Source organism: Marmota flaviventris, chromosome 4 (genome assembly GCF_047511675.1).
Source record: "Marmota flaviventris isolate mMarFla1 chromosome 4, mMarFla1.hap1, whole genome shotgun sequence".
NCBI lineage: Eukaryota > Metazoa > Chordata > Mammalia > Rodentia > Sciuridae > Marmota > Marmota flaviventris.
Window position 1 is genome coordinate 50,425,582 of NC_092501.1, and position 18,803 is coordinate 50,444,384.

The 18,803-nt window shown below is 36.9% G+C and overlaps 2 protein-coding genes across 5 annotated transcripts in view; both read left to right on the top strand.

Moving 5' to 3' along the window:
* The window catches only part of Ppp3cb (protein phosphatase 3 catalytic subunit beta), a 52,409-nt gene extending 46,252 nt beyond the window's left edge, over positions 1–6,157 (top strand). For 2 of the 4 annotated variants that reach the window (XM_027931203.2, XM_027931204.2), the window contains exons 13-14: positions 3,088–3,117; positions 4,544–6,157. In XM_027931203.2, coding sequence (XP_027787004.1) covers positions 3,088–3,117; positions 4,544–4,722 — 209 coding nt within the window. In that variant the 3' untranslated portion in view covers positions 4,723–6,157. The remainder of the gene's footprint in view (positions 1–3,087; positions 3,118–4,543) is intronic. The other 2 variants (XM_027931205.2, XM_027931206.2) reach the window with 1 other exon arrangement.
* A 94-nt stretch (positions 6,158–6,251) lies between these two features.
* On the top strand, positions 6,252–18,297 carry Mss51 (MSS51 mitochondrial translational activator). Its single transcript, XM_071611175.1, has 6 exons — positions 6,252–13,930; positions 14,218–14,373; positions 14,975–15,099; positions 15,332–15,898; positions 16,220–16,313; positions 16,650–18,297. The coding sequence occupies exons 1-6, from the start codon at positions 13,713–13,715 to the stop codon at positions 16,840–16,842; spliced, it is 1,353 nt and encodes a 450-aa protein (XP_071467276.1). The 5' UTR covers positions 6,252–13,712; the 3' UTR covers positions 16,843–18,297.
* The last annotated feature ends 506 nt before the right edge of the window (positions 18,298–18,803 follow it).

Sequence of the window (18,803 nt, forward strand, 5' to 3'; positions counted from 1 at the left end):
TATATAGATAGATAGATAGATAGATAGATATATTACTGCTTTTACATTGTGTCCATAGCAAACTTGCTTTCAGATTTCACAGTCAGTAGTATCTGGTAATTATATGGTTTGTTGATAACTCAGTTCTTCTATTTAGTTTTAATTGTATGCAGCCTGAAGCTCATTCATCCAACTGGGAAACCACCCTCAACTGCAGGGAAGGTTTGAAAAACAGCAGCTTTACTGAAGGGACTGTCTATTCCCAGCATAGAGTGAGTTACTGGAAGGAGCTGAGTTTCAGGGGTCTAATTTGGGAAAGTGGATAGCTCCCTAGTTCTGCTAGTGATGGCTTTTGGTAGTATGGTTTGAGCATTTCCCTAGCATAAGATAAACCCATTTTTTTAAAGCAGATAATAAAACTCATACAGTAGCTGTGAGATTTTTCAAAAAATTATCTAACATTTTTAATTTCAGTAGATATGTTCCCTGATGTTAATGTGTACAACTGAGAGTTATTGAAAAAAGAAAACTTAATTCTGAGACCTTAGTTCTATTGTCAGGAAATAAAAATTGTCTTTTCAATAACTTTAAAGTTAATTTACATGTTATTTCTTGAGTGTTTTTACAAACAACATATTTCTATTTGGGCTGGATTTTATGTTCATATTTTACATACATTTTTCTAATGGAAATTTTATTTGAAGCTAGCCCCATAATGCTGCCTTCACCAGGACCTGTTTGGGAAAATATATCATCATCTTTATTTTATAATGTCAAATTCCTCATAGCCTTATCCTATGTTGTATTCAGGAATACAGTTTAAGATAACACTATACTTACTAGGGCTATGTCAAGGTGCCCTAAGTAAGTGAAAACATATAGGGGAGAAATAAGAATATTCCTTTCAGTAGAATTTTGCCCTTATCACATCTCTTTCTTTCCAACTTAATATTGTGGCTTCAAATGCTCGTCTTTTAATTCTAAGCGTTCAAGCTTGACATAAAGTGTAGTTTTGATATCCATGGAATTGATTTTAGAAGTATATTATGACATTTCATAATTTGAAAAAAATTATGAACAGACTTTTAAATAACTTTATAATTAAGTAGACATCAGTTCTCATACTGAGATCATTTTTATTCTTAATTTATTACCATATATATAAGTTTTACAGTTTTTCACATGAAGTAACTTTCTGTTTTTATTTTTTGCAATACTGAGGACTGAACTCAGGGGTGCACCACAACTGAGCTATATCTCCAATCCTTTTTTTATTTTTTAACTTGAGACAGTTTCTTATCAAGTTTCAGAGGCTAGCTTTGAACTTTTGACTCTCCTGCCTCAGCCTCCTGAGTCACTGGGGTATACACCAGCACGGTGCTCACTTTTGTTACTACTGATTCTTTAAAAACATTCTGATAGTCATTTTATTTCTCCCCAGTTTTTAAATTATAAAGTTAATTGTTCATATTTGAAGAGTAGAAGTTTTAGAATTATAAGAGTAATTTCCAGTGGTACAAGGCTAGTTTTATTTTTCAACAGGGATTTGAATAGTGGGCATAAACTAAGAGTGACTGATTTACACTATAATTTAACAGTTAAGGAAAATTAACTCTTCCTTTATTCAGTATTCATCATACTTCTTTTGGATCCCTAATTTACTTATCATCTGGTTAAGATCACCAATATTTTCTAAATTAGTCTATGTTAATTTCCTTAGTTCATCTCTGTCCTCTCCATATTAAAAACTTCTTTGGATAAAATGTATCATTTCTAAATCACATCTACTCCTAAAATGACATTTCAAGAATAAATATGCTAATTGGCCTCATTTTCAAGAAGCAAAGTAGAAAGGATGGGACATTATTGTCCCAAATATTCTAAATAATGAACAATATTGTAAGGCAGTATTATTCTCTGCAATCTTAGATCCTGGTCCCACCTCTTTGTGAGCTCATTTTACAGTTTAAAACCAGCAATGAATGAGCTAATAGAGAACTTTTGACTACAAAATGTACAACTAAATATGTTGAAGTTTTTTAAATGAGTTATACTGATTAATACTAAGAATATATTTTTCATTTATAATATGACCTATGTCCCTATAATGAAATAATTAGAATTTATTGCCTGAAAAACCTCTGTTCCATCCCTTGATGCCTCTATAATTGACAGGCAGATGGATTTGAAAAGATGTTCATTAGTCTTTCTTTCTTCAATTAAGAATGTAGTTCTTAAGACAAATTCAAGTTCATGATAAACTGAATATAAATGGGTTTTTAAGGTTATAGATATTTAACTAATTGGATTATCAGTATTAGAATAATAACTGGACATGGTGGCATGAAAGCTCAGGTAGGAAGATTGCTTGAGTCTCAGGATTTGAGGCTAGCCTTGGCAAGACAGACTGACTCAAAAAGAAAAAATTTGATAGAAAGGGAAGTTCTCAGGAGATAAGTAGGATAATTTTTATGTCTCTGTATAGAACAAAGCTACAGAATGATTTTATTTACGCTAATTCATCAAGGTTATGGCCCTTAAATTTCATTGTAATCATACCAGCTTTTTCTGCTTATGCTTTATTTAGAAATAATAGGAACATCATTGCTGACCCCTTCTAGTTTGTATCTTAGGGAACCAACTGGTGTTGAGTATTGTTTCCATTAGGAATGAAAGAAAAGACTTTCTTGTTTGCTTTCTGCTACAATTCTGTCATCATAATTTTACCCTACAGAATTTTCCTGTTATTGTATTGAATTTGATATAACAAACATAATGGAAAATTCTAATGCTATCAAAATACTAAATTTGCCATGGATAATTAAAACTAAAGTGCATCTGCATGAGTGCTGAGGTGTCTGTGTTTACAATAGGTCTACATGTTCTGTGCTCTGAGTGATGTCAGTACTGTGTGTAAACTGTGCTGTGTCAGGAATTGGGGGATTGGATGGGGCTCTCTAAAATGGGTACTATTTATGTTAAATTGTAAATGACGATGTAGTATGGGGTACTGTGATATTTTAAGTGATCATTGCCTTTTCTGCTGTACAATATGACCCTTCTCATCTCTCTCATTCATTTTGCATGCCTCTGCTCACTTCTGTACAGCCACAGTTGAGGCTATTGAGGCTGAAAAAGGTACGATCAGAGTCCTTACGCTGGGCAGAGATCTGTGGTGTGTGGGTGGGCATCAGAGAATGTCCTGTGGGTGTGTCTTACTCCTAGCTTACACAGCCCAAGATGAATCATACTCACTGACTCATCAAGTGTAATAGTCACATTCTTCTTCTTTTAAAAAAACAAAAACAAGAACACAAGGGCTGATATCCATAGTCACAATTTGTTTTTTTCCCCTTTCTAGTATAATGTGCATCCAGAATTTAATCTTCCTGATTTCTTTAGATTACAGCATGTTATACTATGTATTACAGCATTTAAAATTGCCTATTTTAATGGAAATTACTAAACTGACCCTGCAAGTAGAGATTTGCTTCATATTTTGTATGATTCTGTACTGCTCAGATTTTTTTCCCTAAGTGAAACCCCATCTGGATAAAGAAATGAGTTTATAGGAACTATTACTGTATAATCTGATTTTTTTTTAGCTATAGTTTGGGCTATAGTTTACTGATGAAATTATATTATGTATATCATATATTGGCTTATTATTATACATTATTAAATGTTTTCTTACCCCAGCTATTTGTTTGGTTCACGGGCATAGACTGAGTCATAGAGGTTGGTCACACGTATAGAGCAGCCAAATTATAATTGACTTATCAAATTTGCATTTGTAGTAATATGAAAATTTTTTCTGTGAACATTTTTAATAATGGAGGATGCACCATTCCGTATAAATTGAGTAAGAAACCAGAAAAATTGGTGAAGAATTGTTATTTATTTTGGATTTCCAAAGAATTTGTAGTAAATAGTTAGTGAATTAAGGAAGACATGCTAAAATATGAAAATCTAAGTACTTTTTGCTATCAGCCAAACACAGATCTAACTTCTGGAGGCATTTCTCACCTTTTTCATTTCATATCAGTGGTAATAGAGTGATGACCTCCAAACTAGTGCTAATCTACTAAATTTTAACTTAACTTTACCTCTTTTTCCTCCCAAACTCTTGGTACAGATTTGTGTGTTGAGGATTAACCTTGTTTAGCTTCCTCACTTGCCCCTGCTCTTGTTGGTATTTAACTGTGATAGTCACTTGTGATCTTATAGTCTGAGATAGGTTTAGTAAAAGTCAGACTGATACCCTGAGACCATTGCCTGGAGACTAATTTTTGTGGACAGGGAAGATCATTTTTGTGTTTTTTTTTTTTTTCTTCAAGGCTATGCTAACATTTGTCATCTGTAAAACTATCATGTTTATATTTAGGTTTAAACAAACATTCATATTTTAAGGGGAAGACTGGAATGGGGATAGGATTCAGTTAAAGTAAGATTTAAGTACTGCTACTTACAGCTAATTTCTTTCTTCTTAAAAATCATTAACAATGTTTTGAAATCTCAGAATTGTTTTACAATTACTGACTTATCAAATTTGCATTTTGTTAAGCAATACGAGGATTCTCTCCACCACATAGAATCTGCAGTTTTGAAGAGGCAAAGGGTTTGGATAGGATCAATGAGAGAATGCCACCCCGGAAAGATGCTGTACAGCAAGATGGTTTTAATTCTCTGAACACCGCACATGCCACTGAGAACCACGGGACTGGCAACCATAGTGCCCAGTGACCAGCAGCTTCCCAGGGACTCTCACATCTCGGGCCCCAAATGGACAGATCACCCGAGGAGCTGGAAGGGTGGCCAAGTGGACTATAAAACTCACAGTCCCTCTGAAGAAACCATTGTGCTTTTTGAGACCCCAGCCCCCTTCCTGAATGGAGTCTTGAGGGCCCTGGGACATGTTGTGCTTGCTGTCCGATAAGATTGGGTCATCGCTGCCAAGGTGGAGAGCAGTGAACATGGGGCTTGGGGCAATTTCCAGTGGAGGGCATCTACACCTCCATTTATGCTTGTGGTTCACACATTTAAGTTTACAATGAGATTTTTTTTTCCCCCTCCGTAGAATTAGATTTTTTTCAACCATGACTTCAAATGCAATCCTAAGAGTTAATGTAGCCTTTTTTTTCTTCCAATGAAATGTCTTTAAAGAATGAATTAGCATGGTCTTAAAATATATTTCTGAGGTTACTAGCTGTATTTTGAATTGTAGGCAAATTGCTAAGAAACCCAGTTGGCGTTTATACAAAAATGCTGACCTCAGGTGTGTTGTTCTTAAATGTGGCTAATTCTGTAACATAGTCAATATTTTTCAATTATGAATGCATAAACTATTTCTAGAAAGACTTACTTGAACTAAAATCTAAAACTAATTTAGAATCTTTTTTGCCCAGATCTTTTGAGCTTTACACCCCAGAGATTTAAGAAGAAAACCTAAATTTCAAAATTATGAAGAATTACAGAATTACTCATTTAAGGTACTTTAAAAGAAGTTTGTACATTGTCAAAAGTATATTTTAATTCAAACCATGTCTGTAAAACTTGACGTATTTTGTGTATGCATGTTTTCCTTTTGCAAATATTTAATATATAGACCTATGATGTACAGGTACAACATGTAGTATAGGTTATTTAGATGTTATGAGAAATTTTAGTTTATTGTGAGTATTCCAGTTGCTTAAATAGCCACCAGGGTGATTTGCTGCTGGCTTTCTATCATTTTTATGTTTTAATGCAAAGGAAATTTTAAAATGTTCTGGAAATGTTTTTGATTAAGCAATGCAGCCTAGAAGCAGTGGTTCTGTTCAGTCCTTCAGATGTTAGTGGAAGCATAAGTCAAGACTGCATGTTGAATTTTTTCTTTTGATAGTTACAGAACTGCTTGGTTAAACTAAATGGAACCATGTGCTAATTTTACACAATTATTGACATGTATTGATTGCCACTGTAGTTTGGTATTTCCCTTTACTTTGTGGCCTGCTTCCCTCATGCCCTGGAATACAACTCATAGCTCCAAGCAGCGGAACCATCTATTGTTTTGTTTGCCAGAAAGTGCACCCTGTATGGTCTCTTGTCTAAGTTGGAAATATTATGCATGTGCAGGACTATCCGAGTATTTTATAAACAGTAGCACACAATAAATTCCATGCATGGGCCGCTGTTCCTATCTCCGTGTTGGGTTTTATTTGGAAGATGCAGTCTGATTTGACCTTTTTCTGCAAATCAAAAAAATTCTGTTAATGAAGCCGGTATATCCTTCAGAGAAGATTATATCCCAGATATTTTATGGTGATTTGGTGAATTAAATTCTTATCTTCATAAATTTCACCTCGTTTTCCTTAAAGTTTTAGTATACTTGTTTTTTGTGAACATTAGTGATTGAGTACTACAGGACTTCGGGTGCTTTCTATAGGCCTCATAAATATAATATATAAAATCACTATTTTGATTCATTAATTTTTAATTGAAAGAAAATGTTCTTGTGTAGAATTCTGTTATAGTGATATTGAGAAATTATTGGATGTTTTAGCAATAAGTAAAAGAAATATTAATGATATTGGATTTTCTTGTCATCATACTCCTCCTTTTCCATAATCAAGTACAGGATTTTGCAAATTGAGGGAAGTAAATATATTGCTTGTATTTTATAATTAATCATAATTTAATTATAGTTCTGAATAGTCATTACAGTGATATACATTATAGAGCATTCACATAAAGATTAATTTCCCTAAGATAACAAACAGAACTTCTCAAATGATTTGTTATTTTTATTTGCTGTAACATTAGCTTACAAACCAGTCTGTGAACTGCTTCTAAATTTATTATGGACAGCATACCTTACTGAGCTTTCTTAATATTACTGTTTTATGAAAGTTATGCATCCCTGAAGTTGGAATTTAATTAGTATACCAGGTACCAGAAACTTCCTTAGTCCTTAGGTTTATCACTAAAGTTAAATAAGTGTTTGTGGGAAACATGGGTAAACATAAACATCATTAACAAATTGGAGAAATTATGGATTTTGATAGTAAAAAATAGGGAGAGGAAAGTAGAAGAAAGGACCAATTCACAGTATACATGAAGAGTGGGAGAACATTAACCAGCCTCACAGACCCCTTCCTACTACTGAATGGGAACCTCTTTGTAATCTTTCTTCATAATAGGTTTCACAGAAAACTATTTGTGAAGTATTTATTAATATATTTTTTAACTCATGATAAAAGAAAATTATAAAATTTTACATCTTCCTAAATTATAACTTTGGTCAGATGGCACACATCTCCATACCTTTTTTTTTTTTTTTTTTTTGAGACAGGAGTCTCACTAAGTTGTTGTGACTTGGGAGACTGAGGCAAGAGGATTACAAGTTCAAAGACAGCCTCAACAACTTAGTGAGACTCCTGTCTCAAAAAAAAAAAAAAAAAGTTATGGAGGTGGGTTTAGTGGTAAAGCCCTCCTAGTTTCAATCCCCAGTACCCCCCCCAAAAAAATTATTTTGAATGTCTACCAGTGCAAGTAGTAGTGATGATAAAATATAAATATTCAACATCAAAAATTTCACATGTTATTCTCCTTCATAGTCAAAGATGATACTTTGAGCTGGGCTTGGTGGCCCACGCCTGTAATCCTAGCAGCTAGGAGGCCGAAACAGGAGGATCACGAGTTGAAAGCCAGCCTCAGCAAAAGCGAGACGCTGAGCAATTCAGTGAGACCCTGTCTCTAAATAAGATACAAAGTAGGCCTGGGGATGTGTTTCAGTGGTTGAGTGCCCCTGAGTTTAAACCCTGGTACCCCCCACCCAAAAAAAACAAGAAATGACATTTTGAATTAGCAAAGTCAGTCTCTGACTTCTCTTTTCTTCTACATTTCAGCCATTAATAATATAACTCAAACCCCTTTAAGTTTCACAGTTAAATTTTGAGGCAAGTTAAGTTTGAAGTTGGCTTGAAACCTTTGTTGAACATGAATCACTCCTAATTTATTGAAGATTTTTGCCTACTATAACTGATTCTCCTTTGTTCACAGATATGCTACATAATGTTTCATTAACTCCTTAACACTTTTCTTCCACCTTCCCTGCTTATCATTTGTGCTTTCTACAGTTTAGGATTCCTTTAGAATCCATTTTCTGCATCAAAACTATGTGGATTGATTGGCAACATTCTAAGACCTCGTTGCAAGAGGTCCTGTCCCCCAGTTTGATGATGTTCATGGAGGCAGGTAAGTCAGAAGGTCAGATTTTGGAGTCATATAGGATGACTACCCCCAAAGTTTCCTGTTCTACAGCTCAGTAACTCTAAATACAAAGGAGCTAGGAATGTGGAATTGAAATCCTGTATCAGCATCCATTACAAGAAGGAATGAGAAGATAATGGGTTACATTGATTCTTTTCTGTTTTCTGTTTCTAGGAATAATAGGCATTTTCATTCATTAACTAAAATGTTATTCTTAATTATATTAATATTACAAAAAGACTTATTCCTTTTTTGATGGAATAAGTGTGCATTGGAATGGAATGTCCTTGATGACACTCTCACTTAGAGAATAGCTTACTCTCCTTTTAAGAAAAGTAAATTATTAATTCTGGATATTTCCCCTACAGTTGGTTGTCTTTTGTGCCATTGAATGACCATTTCTTTTTTCTTTTCTTGGATAATTATACTTGTATTTAAACCTGGATTGGACATAGATGAGTTCTATTTAAGCAGTGCTTGTTATGCCAGAAAAGGACATTGGACTTGGGGGAACTCATGCTGGGTCTAGATTGATATCCACAAACTCCAGAGACTCCTGTACCCTCCGTCATAGTGCCTGCCCTTTCTAACCAACTATTGACTTCTAAACTAATCCCAAGGATTTTTTTTTTTTTTCTTTTTATTCCTCTGGTGCTATAAACTGAGCAAAAATATTACCTTGAGAGAAGTCCAAGAAGCAGTAGGTTTCATCTTCCCTCAGTCTGCCCGGCTTTTGGTGAGTTTGGGAGTGTTGACAGTCTTGAGCCTTCTTGGCAAAGTCAGGGTCAGAAACAGAATCCCTTGGGCAGGGGTCCAGATTCTTACTTGCCTGGTTAGGGAGAATTCAGTTTTGGTTGGCTGGCTGACTGGCAGGACACACTTAATCACTGAGACCCAGTATTTCAGCAGTTTGTAGAGGAAAGTGATATGAAGGAACAGCTGCAAGTAAGCCACAACCTGGATCTGAGAAGATCAAGCACTCACTTCACTTGAAGGAAAGAGAGAAGGAAGGAAACCTAGGGCTTAGCAGGGTAAGTTACTTTCCCATCAACCTGTCTTCTTCCTTAGTTTATAATTGAGTAAAGTATTTATCACCCCAGGAAGTGTTAATCACAGATTAAGCAGCTGAATCATAAGAGCAATGTTCTTAATTTCTTTCTTTTTTTCCTTTTGTCTTTCCCCCCCCCCTTTGAGGATCCCCAGTGACCAGCTTTACTCCTCCTCACCTCACCAGAGATACTTTGTGTTTGCTAATAAATCAGAGAAATTTAGATGGGTCCTAGTGGTCTGCATTTAGATGATGGTGATTTAGGTGAAAATTGGGGCTTTTATTGGTACGGGAGAAAAATGGTAGTCCTCTTGTCTAGGAATAGGTTAATATTTTAGTTTGTAATTTGGAGATGAAGGGTATAACTTTTTCTAGGCAGTCAATTTCATATCTCCTTCATAGAACTTGGTGTTGGGTGTTTTCTCTTTAAAATACTGGGAATAAGTTGGAGCCTAAGTCACTAGGGATGACTAGGAAAAAAATCTAAGGTGATTCCCTTTCTAGGTAAGATAGATTGAACTCTGGAAAGTTCTGAGAGCTTACCACAATTCTTTGCAGTTTCGCTCTCGTCACACTTCTGGTTTTTTTTTCCCTTTGCTTCTGTTTCTACTCCTTGAACTTGGAGGAATCTGGGGCTCTTGGCAGGAAAGTTAGAGCCAGGGAAGCTGTATTTGGACCTGGGATACACCAGCTCAGACATGACCCTAATGAAACTTACAGAGATGCAAATGCAAAGCCTTGCTTCTTATTCCTGCCATATTACCTTCCTGTCAGAATGTTAGCACGTTTGTCCCATAGATCATCAATATACACTAGGCATAGCAAGCCTGTGACATTAAGGATTTCATCATTGCCAATTCTTTTCACCAAGCTGTATGCTCCTTTTAACTTCTAGCTGGTTCTATTAACCCCGTTTTACCAAAAGTTAATCTTCGAAGAGTTAGTCTTCCATTGGAGAAAGACATCCTTGGAAATGGAGTTGAAGCAATACCTTTTAGACCTTAATTGGCTTGCAGCAAAAAGGCTTATAGTTTAGCATGGGGAAGATGGAGATAAATCCTGGAATTCAAGACCTTTAAATTGTCTCAAATTAAAGATACTTTCCTTTTATAACAGTAATGGGGGAAAAGTGTATTTTTTAAACCTTTTTAAAATTTTTTTAGTGATGGTGCAAATTGAGCTCAGGGGCACTGTACCACTGAGCCACATCCCCAGCACTTTTTATTTTGAGGCTGTGTCTGGCTAAGTTCCTGAGGCTTTTGATCCTTCTGCATCAGCCTCCCAAGTAGCTGGGATTATAGGTGTGTACCACCACACCTGACCATTCTTTCAACTTTTAAGGTGTTATATTGACTTGAAATATGGTAAATAGAGCAGATAAATGTTTTTTGTTTTGTTTTGGTTTTTTTAGAGTGGCAGTTATTCTGGAAATACACTGAGAATGTGTGGTGATTAAAAGTGGAGGGTAGATGGGCAGAGTGGTAGAAGGTAGAAGGCTTGTGGTAGAACGCTTGCCTAGCTCGTGTGAGACCCTGGGTTCAATCTATATTACCATAGGCACAAAAAAATAATAAAAATTTTAAAATGGAAGACAGGTCAGTTATTGGGAACAGGGTTCTAAGGTATGACAGGCAATTCTATCTTCTCTTTAGGTAAAGGGGCATGACCCTTAAACCTTAATATAATCAACTATTATTAGATGCAGTATTTTCTTCATTGGCAGTAATGTACAGAATATGGTATGCACATGAGCTTAGCTATCTCTGTTCTGTTGACTCAATCCATTTGCCATGGATTGAAGGGAGACATTGAAAGGGTAGATGGAAATATAAGGGTGAGAGGAAAGAAAGTATCAAAGGAAGTATAAATTTATTCTTTAGACCAGGAGTTTGTAAGAGCTGTATAAAACACAAGTATGAACTGAATAATTATGAGAAATTTTATTTGTTTTTACCATCTACATCTACCTCAGTTAAATTATGATTCTTGGGTTTTTATCCTAACACATCTGTTTAGAAGGATCAAATGTCAGGCCATTTTGTAACAAAACATGATCCATGATTTGAACTTTGTTACCTTGTTCATAGTGAAACCAACTGCTGCCAGTGTTTTTATCCTGTATCATTTCCCCTCCTTGTAGGCAGTTAATCTGGATATTAATAACTTTTTAGCCTCTCTGGTGTCTATAGATTCTCTCCTTTCTTTCTTCCTCCCTCCTGCCCTCCCTTACTTTTTAGTTTTAAGGTGAAATTCATACAACATAAAAATAATTTTAAGTTAGCAACTGCATGCCGTTTAGTACTTTTCAGTGTTGTGCAACTACTACCTCTGTGTAGTTCCAAAATATTTTCATTGCTCCAAAAGAAAGCCCCATAAGTGTTAAGCAGTTACTTCTCACTTCCTTAGCAACCCTCAATCTTCTTTCTGCCTCTATTCTTGGTATTTCATATAAATGGCATCATATAACATGTAACCGTGTCTGGCTTCTTTCACTTAGCATAATGTTTTTGAGGTTCATCTACATTGTAGCATGTGTCAATATTTCTTTTTTATGACTGAATGATATTTACTCATATCTCTCTTTTGTCTGTTTCTCTCTCTGTTTGTGTGTGATCTCAATATGTTTACCCATTTATCTATTGGTAGATTTGTTACTTGTTTCTATCTTCTAGCTATTATGAATGGTGCTGCTATAAACTATAAGTCGTATAAGCCTTTGGGCACTCATTTTTAATTATTTGGTGTATATACCTAAAAACGAAATTTGTGAGTCATAATAGTAACTATATGTCTACTTTTAGAGGAACTGTCATACCCTTTTCCACAGTGCCCTAGCTAGCTAGGTGCACCCATGCGTGTAATACCAGCTACTCGGGAGGATGAGGCAAGAGGACTGAAAGTTCAAGGCCAGCCAGGGGAATTTAACAAGATCCTATCTCAAAATAAAATTCAAAAGGAGATATGGATGTAGCTTATTGGTAAGAGTACTTGCCTAACACATCACAAGGCCCTGGGTTCAATCCCCAGTACCACCAAAACAATTAAGAACAAAACAGAAAATAGCAAATGTTGATGAGGATATAGAGTAACTGGAACCCTTGTGCACTGTTGGTAGAAATGTGAAATTTTCCATGGGGAGGGCATTCATGGGAAAGATTATAGCAGTTCCTCTAAAAATAAACATATAATTACTATTATGACTCGCTAATTTCATCAACATTTGCTTCATGAAGTCTTTCTATAGCTCACCTACTAGAGAGACTCTCTGTCTCATTGCCCATTAGTGCTTTAGTTGCACTTTGCTTAGAGGATTTTTATAGTACTTTATATTATAGTCTATATTTAATCCCCCTGCAAGACATTTTGATGATATATTTTTTCATACTTGTTTCCATATAGTATTGAAAGTGATTTTATCTGTCCATCAATAAATATATATTGAATGAGTGGATGTTTTAATTTTTACCAATGTGGTCCCTTGTGTCTACTCAACCCTTGTGGAAAGCGTGGGAGAAAACAAGGCAGGAGAATTGGACTTTAGAGTCTCAGCTCAGTAATAAGTGGGAATGGCCTTATTTTTACTTCAAAACTTACCTCTTTAGGTAATTTTCTTCATAATTTGCCTGACTTGCTTAGAATATGTAACTCTTTGCATTATGCTGCTCGTTTTGTATTGCATTTAATTTCTATTTCTATTGGTTTATTGCTTATCAATGTGATGATAGGTCTTTTGGAATGAATGTTTCATCTTTCCACTTCTCTTTTAAGTTGATTTAAAAATACAATATGCTGCTGGATGTTGTGGCACACATCTGTAATCCCACAGACTATATGCGAGTCTGAGACAAGAAGATCACAAGTTCAAGGCCAGCCTCAGCAACTTAACAAGGCCCTAAGCAACATAGCAAGACCCTGACTCAAAATTAAAAAGAAAAAGGCCTGGAGGTGTGGCTCAGTGGTTAAGAGCCCCTTAGGTTCAATCTCTAGTATGAAAAAAAAAGTATATTAATATATAAATATATTCTCCTTATAGAAAAGTTAAATATAACAGATAAGACTAAAGTCTCATTGATCAGTACTTTTCATATTCCACTGCCTTCTTCCCCTATTCAGACTTAATTACTGTCATCAGTTTTCTAAAAGCCCTGACATAACTTTTTCTGTGCACTTACATATATATGTGGAAATACATATGTATATTTATATATGGAACTTCATATATAGCACATGTATAAATTTATATTCATATACATTTAGTTTTATTTTTCACAACTGTCTGTGATGATCAACAATCCATAATTACTAAATAAATCTTACTACTAACCTGACTAGAACAGGAAGTAAAAGGTCAAACATTTGAAAACATGTGTCCAGCTTGCAGAATTCCATTCCATATCTGTTTTGCATATAGTTCCCAGGTATCATTGGACAGGTCATGGCTCCACGCTTACGGCGACGGAGGCACAAGAAATCCCCAACAGTGGCTCCCGTGGTTGTGATCCCTCCCACAGTTGTGACTCCTCTGCCTCTGACTCTCTCAAAACCTGGCCCTAGCATTGATGCACATGGCTTCTTCTCCTTGGACAGTAATGTTCCTGGTCTGTCCCAGCTGATCCTTCAAAAGCTGAACATGAAAAGTTATGAAGAATACAAGTGAGTGACAAAATGTGGAAGAGGGATATATTGTCTTTAGGAGAAGTGATTTCAAAAGGTAGAGTATAATTTGGTCAGTATGGGATATTTGTAATGAGGGATCTTCTCATCCTGACTTTTTCCAGTTTTATTACTACAGAAAAAAATATAATTTGTTTAAATAAGAATGATGGGACTAGGAGACATAGGAGTATGTGAAAATGTACAGAAGGCACGATGGGGGACATAAGAGATTTTGGAGACACTCTTTTCCCTATTGCCGTTCTTCTTCCATGCTGTCTCTACAGGTTGGTGATAGATGGGGGTATCCCTGTATCAGGCTTTGGATTTCAATGTCCTCAAGAAATGTTCCAGAGGATGGAGGACACATTCCGATTCTGTGCTCACTGTAGAGCACTCCCTAGTAACCTTTCAGACTCCAAAGTTCTTCGGCACTGTAAGAGGTGATTTGTGGGGTACTAACTGGGGAGACATTCAGAAATCATCCTATACTAAATCCTCATTATAAAAGGAAAGGTCTAAGAATGTTCAGATTCATTTAAGGCTCATTCATCATTTTGTGTGAACCACAATATAGACAGATTAGAACACGGTTATAATCCTGCTTATTATTTTTGATGTTGTGGGGAGATGAGATAAGAGACAAATACCTTCTTCTCTACTCCCTCTTCTTGAGTACTCAAGGAGTAAGACCACATCTGTTATGGGGTGCTTGGGGCTGTGCCATACACATGATTAGAGAGCAGCTGCACATTGTTGGTTTGGTTTTGTGCTTTTATTTTTCCTTAAAGTGATGTAAAAAGTAAGTTGTTCCAGATAAAAACAGAGGTATCACCCTGGTCTGAGAGAACAATTGCATTCCCTGTTCCTTCTGCCTCCTCTTTATTCCCCACATTTGGGGCGCAGCTGTTATTCTTTTCTGCATCCTCCTTACCCATTCATTAATCTTTCAACCTAGGTGCAAGAATATCAGTTCCCATCCCTGGACATATCCAATTAACTTTATGGTACAGGAACATTTATTTCTGTGGCTTATTCCTTTAGGTGCAGAAATGTCTATTACTGTGGCCCAGAGTGCCAGAGGTCAGATTGGCCAGTACACAGGAAGGTTTGTCAAGAGCTTCGTCTTGTGGCTGTGGATCGTCTCATGGAATGGCTTCTGGCCACAGGTGGAGTGGTAGTATTGGGAAAGTCTGCCAAAATTATCTTAGTTGTTTACATTCAGAGAAAAATATGAAAGCATGTTGTTATGAGGAGGAAATGAGGAACTGGGGCAAGGGATGGGACACCTATGGTCACAGGTTTGCAAAATGAACATGGAATGATGATTGGTTATAAGTGAGGAGAGAATTTTGAAGCCAGGGAAGGATTGGGTTACTTCTTATTCCTTCTTCTCTACAGGTGATTTTGTCCTACCCTCAGGACCTTGGCCATGGCCGGCTGAAGATGTACAGGACTGGAATACCTGGTTTTCTATGAGGGGGTTGCAGATAGATGCTACACTGAATGCTATACTAGGCAGTCATGCTATGACCTCCTTATGGGCCAGTGTAGGAAGGCCGAGGCCAGACCCAGATGACTTGAAGGGCTCTTTGAGGCGACTCCTGACAGATGTTCTGTCACGGCCTTTGACTCTGGGCCTAGGGTTTAGGGTCCTAGGGATAGATGTTCGGAAGACTGGAGGAAGTGCAGTGCATGTGGTTGGTGCGTCCCACGTGGAGACATTTCTCACTCGTTCTGGGGACTATGATGAGCTTGGCTATATGTTTTCTGGACACCTTGGCCTCCATGTGATCATGGTGGGTGTAGATGTGTCTGCTGACTTTTTACACAGCACCTCAGCTTCACCTCTGGAACCTGGCACAATTCAGCTTAGTGGCCACAGGAGCCTCTATCATGACTTCTGGGAAGAGCAGATAGAGACTGGGAAGATAGCCTATCCAGATATGGTGGTGGCATTCCATCCAGGTAAGCACCATTAGTTCAGAGAAATACTGAGTGACTCCCCTGAGATTTTCCATCCTGATTCTTATATGTTCTATCTTTAGAACCCTATTCATTTGGTCTTATTAAACACACTATGATGATGACCTTAATTAATTTGCCATATGTGCTAACTACATCTGGGTTCAGAATGTTTCATTGAAGAACCTAGTGGGGATGAATGATGATTAATATTGGGGTGAGCAATGTGAGGATTGGGGTAAATGCAGTCGAAGAAGTATCTTGCTCGTAAGGTCTACTTCAGCTTTTCTCCTCAGTATTCCCTTTTCTACTTTTGTTCCATAGGTTTCCATGCATCCCTGAACTTGATGGAAGCTTGGCTGCCCACCCTGCTGCTACTTCGTGACTATAAGATCCCTACATTGATTACTGTTTACAGGTTTTGACTTATTTATGATATTTTCCTGACACACTCCTGCCTCTCTGTACATATTAACTCATTTTGATCCCACTTGCTCATCTCTCTTCTTATGAAGATGCATGTCTTCTCATGAAGATATTCTTCCTTCTACCTTGTGGCTTATTCATCCCCTTGGAACAAAGTCCTGTGCTAATCAGTGATTTAGTGAGATGTTTGGGAGGAAAAGATAGTCATGGTCTAGTCTAGTCTTAGATAATTCTTGTGATTGATGAGTAGAGAAATATTATATTCTTAAGCAGTTTCTATTCTTTCTCATAATCAGTAAGAGTAATTTTTCTTATCTCTTTCCCACAGCCATCAGGAATTGGCAGCCTCTTTGCAGATTTTGGTGAACCTTGATATACACGTCACTGCATATGGAGCTAACCCTTTCACATCCCTCAAACCTGAACAGGTCTATTCCAACCCCAACAAGCAGCCAGTATACTGCAGTGCCTACTACATCATGTTTCTTGGAAGCTCCTGCCCGCTAGATAGAGACAATTAGAAGAGAAAGTGGATGGTGTGGCTTAAATAACTGAGCCAAATCTTAACTGGACATCCGGAAAGTAGGGAAGTTATAATGAAATTACCTTGATGATGCCAAATTATTGCCAACTTTAAAATATACTTACTGTATTCTAAGCCCTATTCACTGCCTAGGTACAGATTGTAGACTGAATAAGAGCTCTACTACTTATCTAACAGTTTGGGCTAGAAAATGGAGATGTCAATAACTTGAAAGTCATGTAAGAATGGGAAAATTGGGCTGGGGATGTGGCTCAAGCGGTAGCGTACTCGCCTGGCATGCTTGGGGCCCGGGTTCCATCCTCAGCACCACATACAAACAAAGATGTTGTGTCTGCCGAAAACTAAACAATAAATATTTAAAAAAAAAAAAAAAATTCTCTCTCTCTTTAAAAAATAAAAATATATATATATAAAAAAAAAGAATGGGAAAGTCAGGGAAGTTATTGGGAACATGGGGAAAGCTTAAGGATTGGTATACTGTCCTATTATTTTTGTTTGTTTTCATCTAGAGAAATGTTTCATTTTCCTATTGTCTTTTCAGGAACTCTGACACTAGAGTGGCCCTCATATTGTAGCCTAGATATCTTGGGCATATCAGTCTTTACCTGAATATATTGGAGTTGTTATTTCCTTTTATACCACAGTTAATTCATTTGGGGGCTTTTTTTTTTTTTAAGTGACATGGGGTCTCTCTATGTTGTCCAGGCTGACTCTGAACTCCCAGGCTTAAGTGATCCTCTTACCTCAGCCTCCCAAGTATCTGGGTTTATGGCTACTTACCACCATACCTGGCTACCTTGGGGCTTCGCAAATCACTTGTTTTCTTTTTTTTTTGGCGATGGGGCATAGGCCAGGGATTGAACTAAAGGGCAGTCAACCACTGAGTCATATCCCCAGCCCTATTTTGTATTTTCTTTAGAGACAGGGTCTCACTGCTTTGCTTAGCGCCTTGCCATTGCTGAGGCGACTGGCTTTGAACTCACAATCCTCCTGCTTCATCCTCCCTCGCCACTGGGACTGCAGGCATGTGCTACGGTGCCTGGGTGTTTTCTGATTCCCTGTTTACTGGCAGGTATTACTCATCTGCACAATATTAGAAGTTTTTCTCTTGCCAAAGAGTGATTAGCATCAATCTGTTTGGTCCTACCACTTTACCATACACTTCCCTGTTGTTTTCCTTCTTTTTTACCATACTCTCAGGATTAGGAAATTCCCTAGGTATTCATTTCTAAAATTTTGCCTTGACCTTCACACACACGCACACACACAAAACCTGTCACTTCAACACACACACATATATACTCTTACTGCCCACTCATATGGGGTAATTTTAGAATTCATTTATTCATTCAAAACATTTAGTACCTACTTTGTGAATGATACAGTATTATTGTTTGGGGAAAATAGTAAGGTGAATGAAACATTGTCCTTATTCTTTTTTTTTTTTAATATTTATTTTTAGTTTACGGTGGACACAACATCTTTATTTTTATGTGGTGCTGAGGATTGAACCCAGCGCCCCGCACATGCCAGGCGAGCACGTTACCGCTTGAGCCACATCCCCAGCCCATGTCCTTATTCTTGACCTAGGAAGAAGAATAATATGTATACAGAGATATCTTTATTGCAAAGTGTAACATGGAATAAGAAACATGAGAGAATACACTGAGGAAATAGACTGAAAAGAGAGATCACTTTGCTAAATGGTACTCAAGATATTGTTAATTAAAAGTTATAAAATTTATGGCAGGGTGTTTTAGTCAGCTTTTTTACTTCTGTGACTAAAAGACCCCACAAGAACAATTGTAGAGGAGGAATAGTTTATTTGGGGGCTCACAGTTTCAAAGGTCTCAGTTCACAGACAGCCAGTTCCATTCCTCAGGGCTTGAAGTAAGGCTGAACATCATAGTGGAAAAGTGTGGTAGAGGGAAGTGGCTC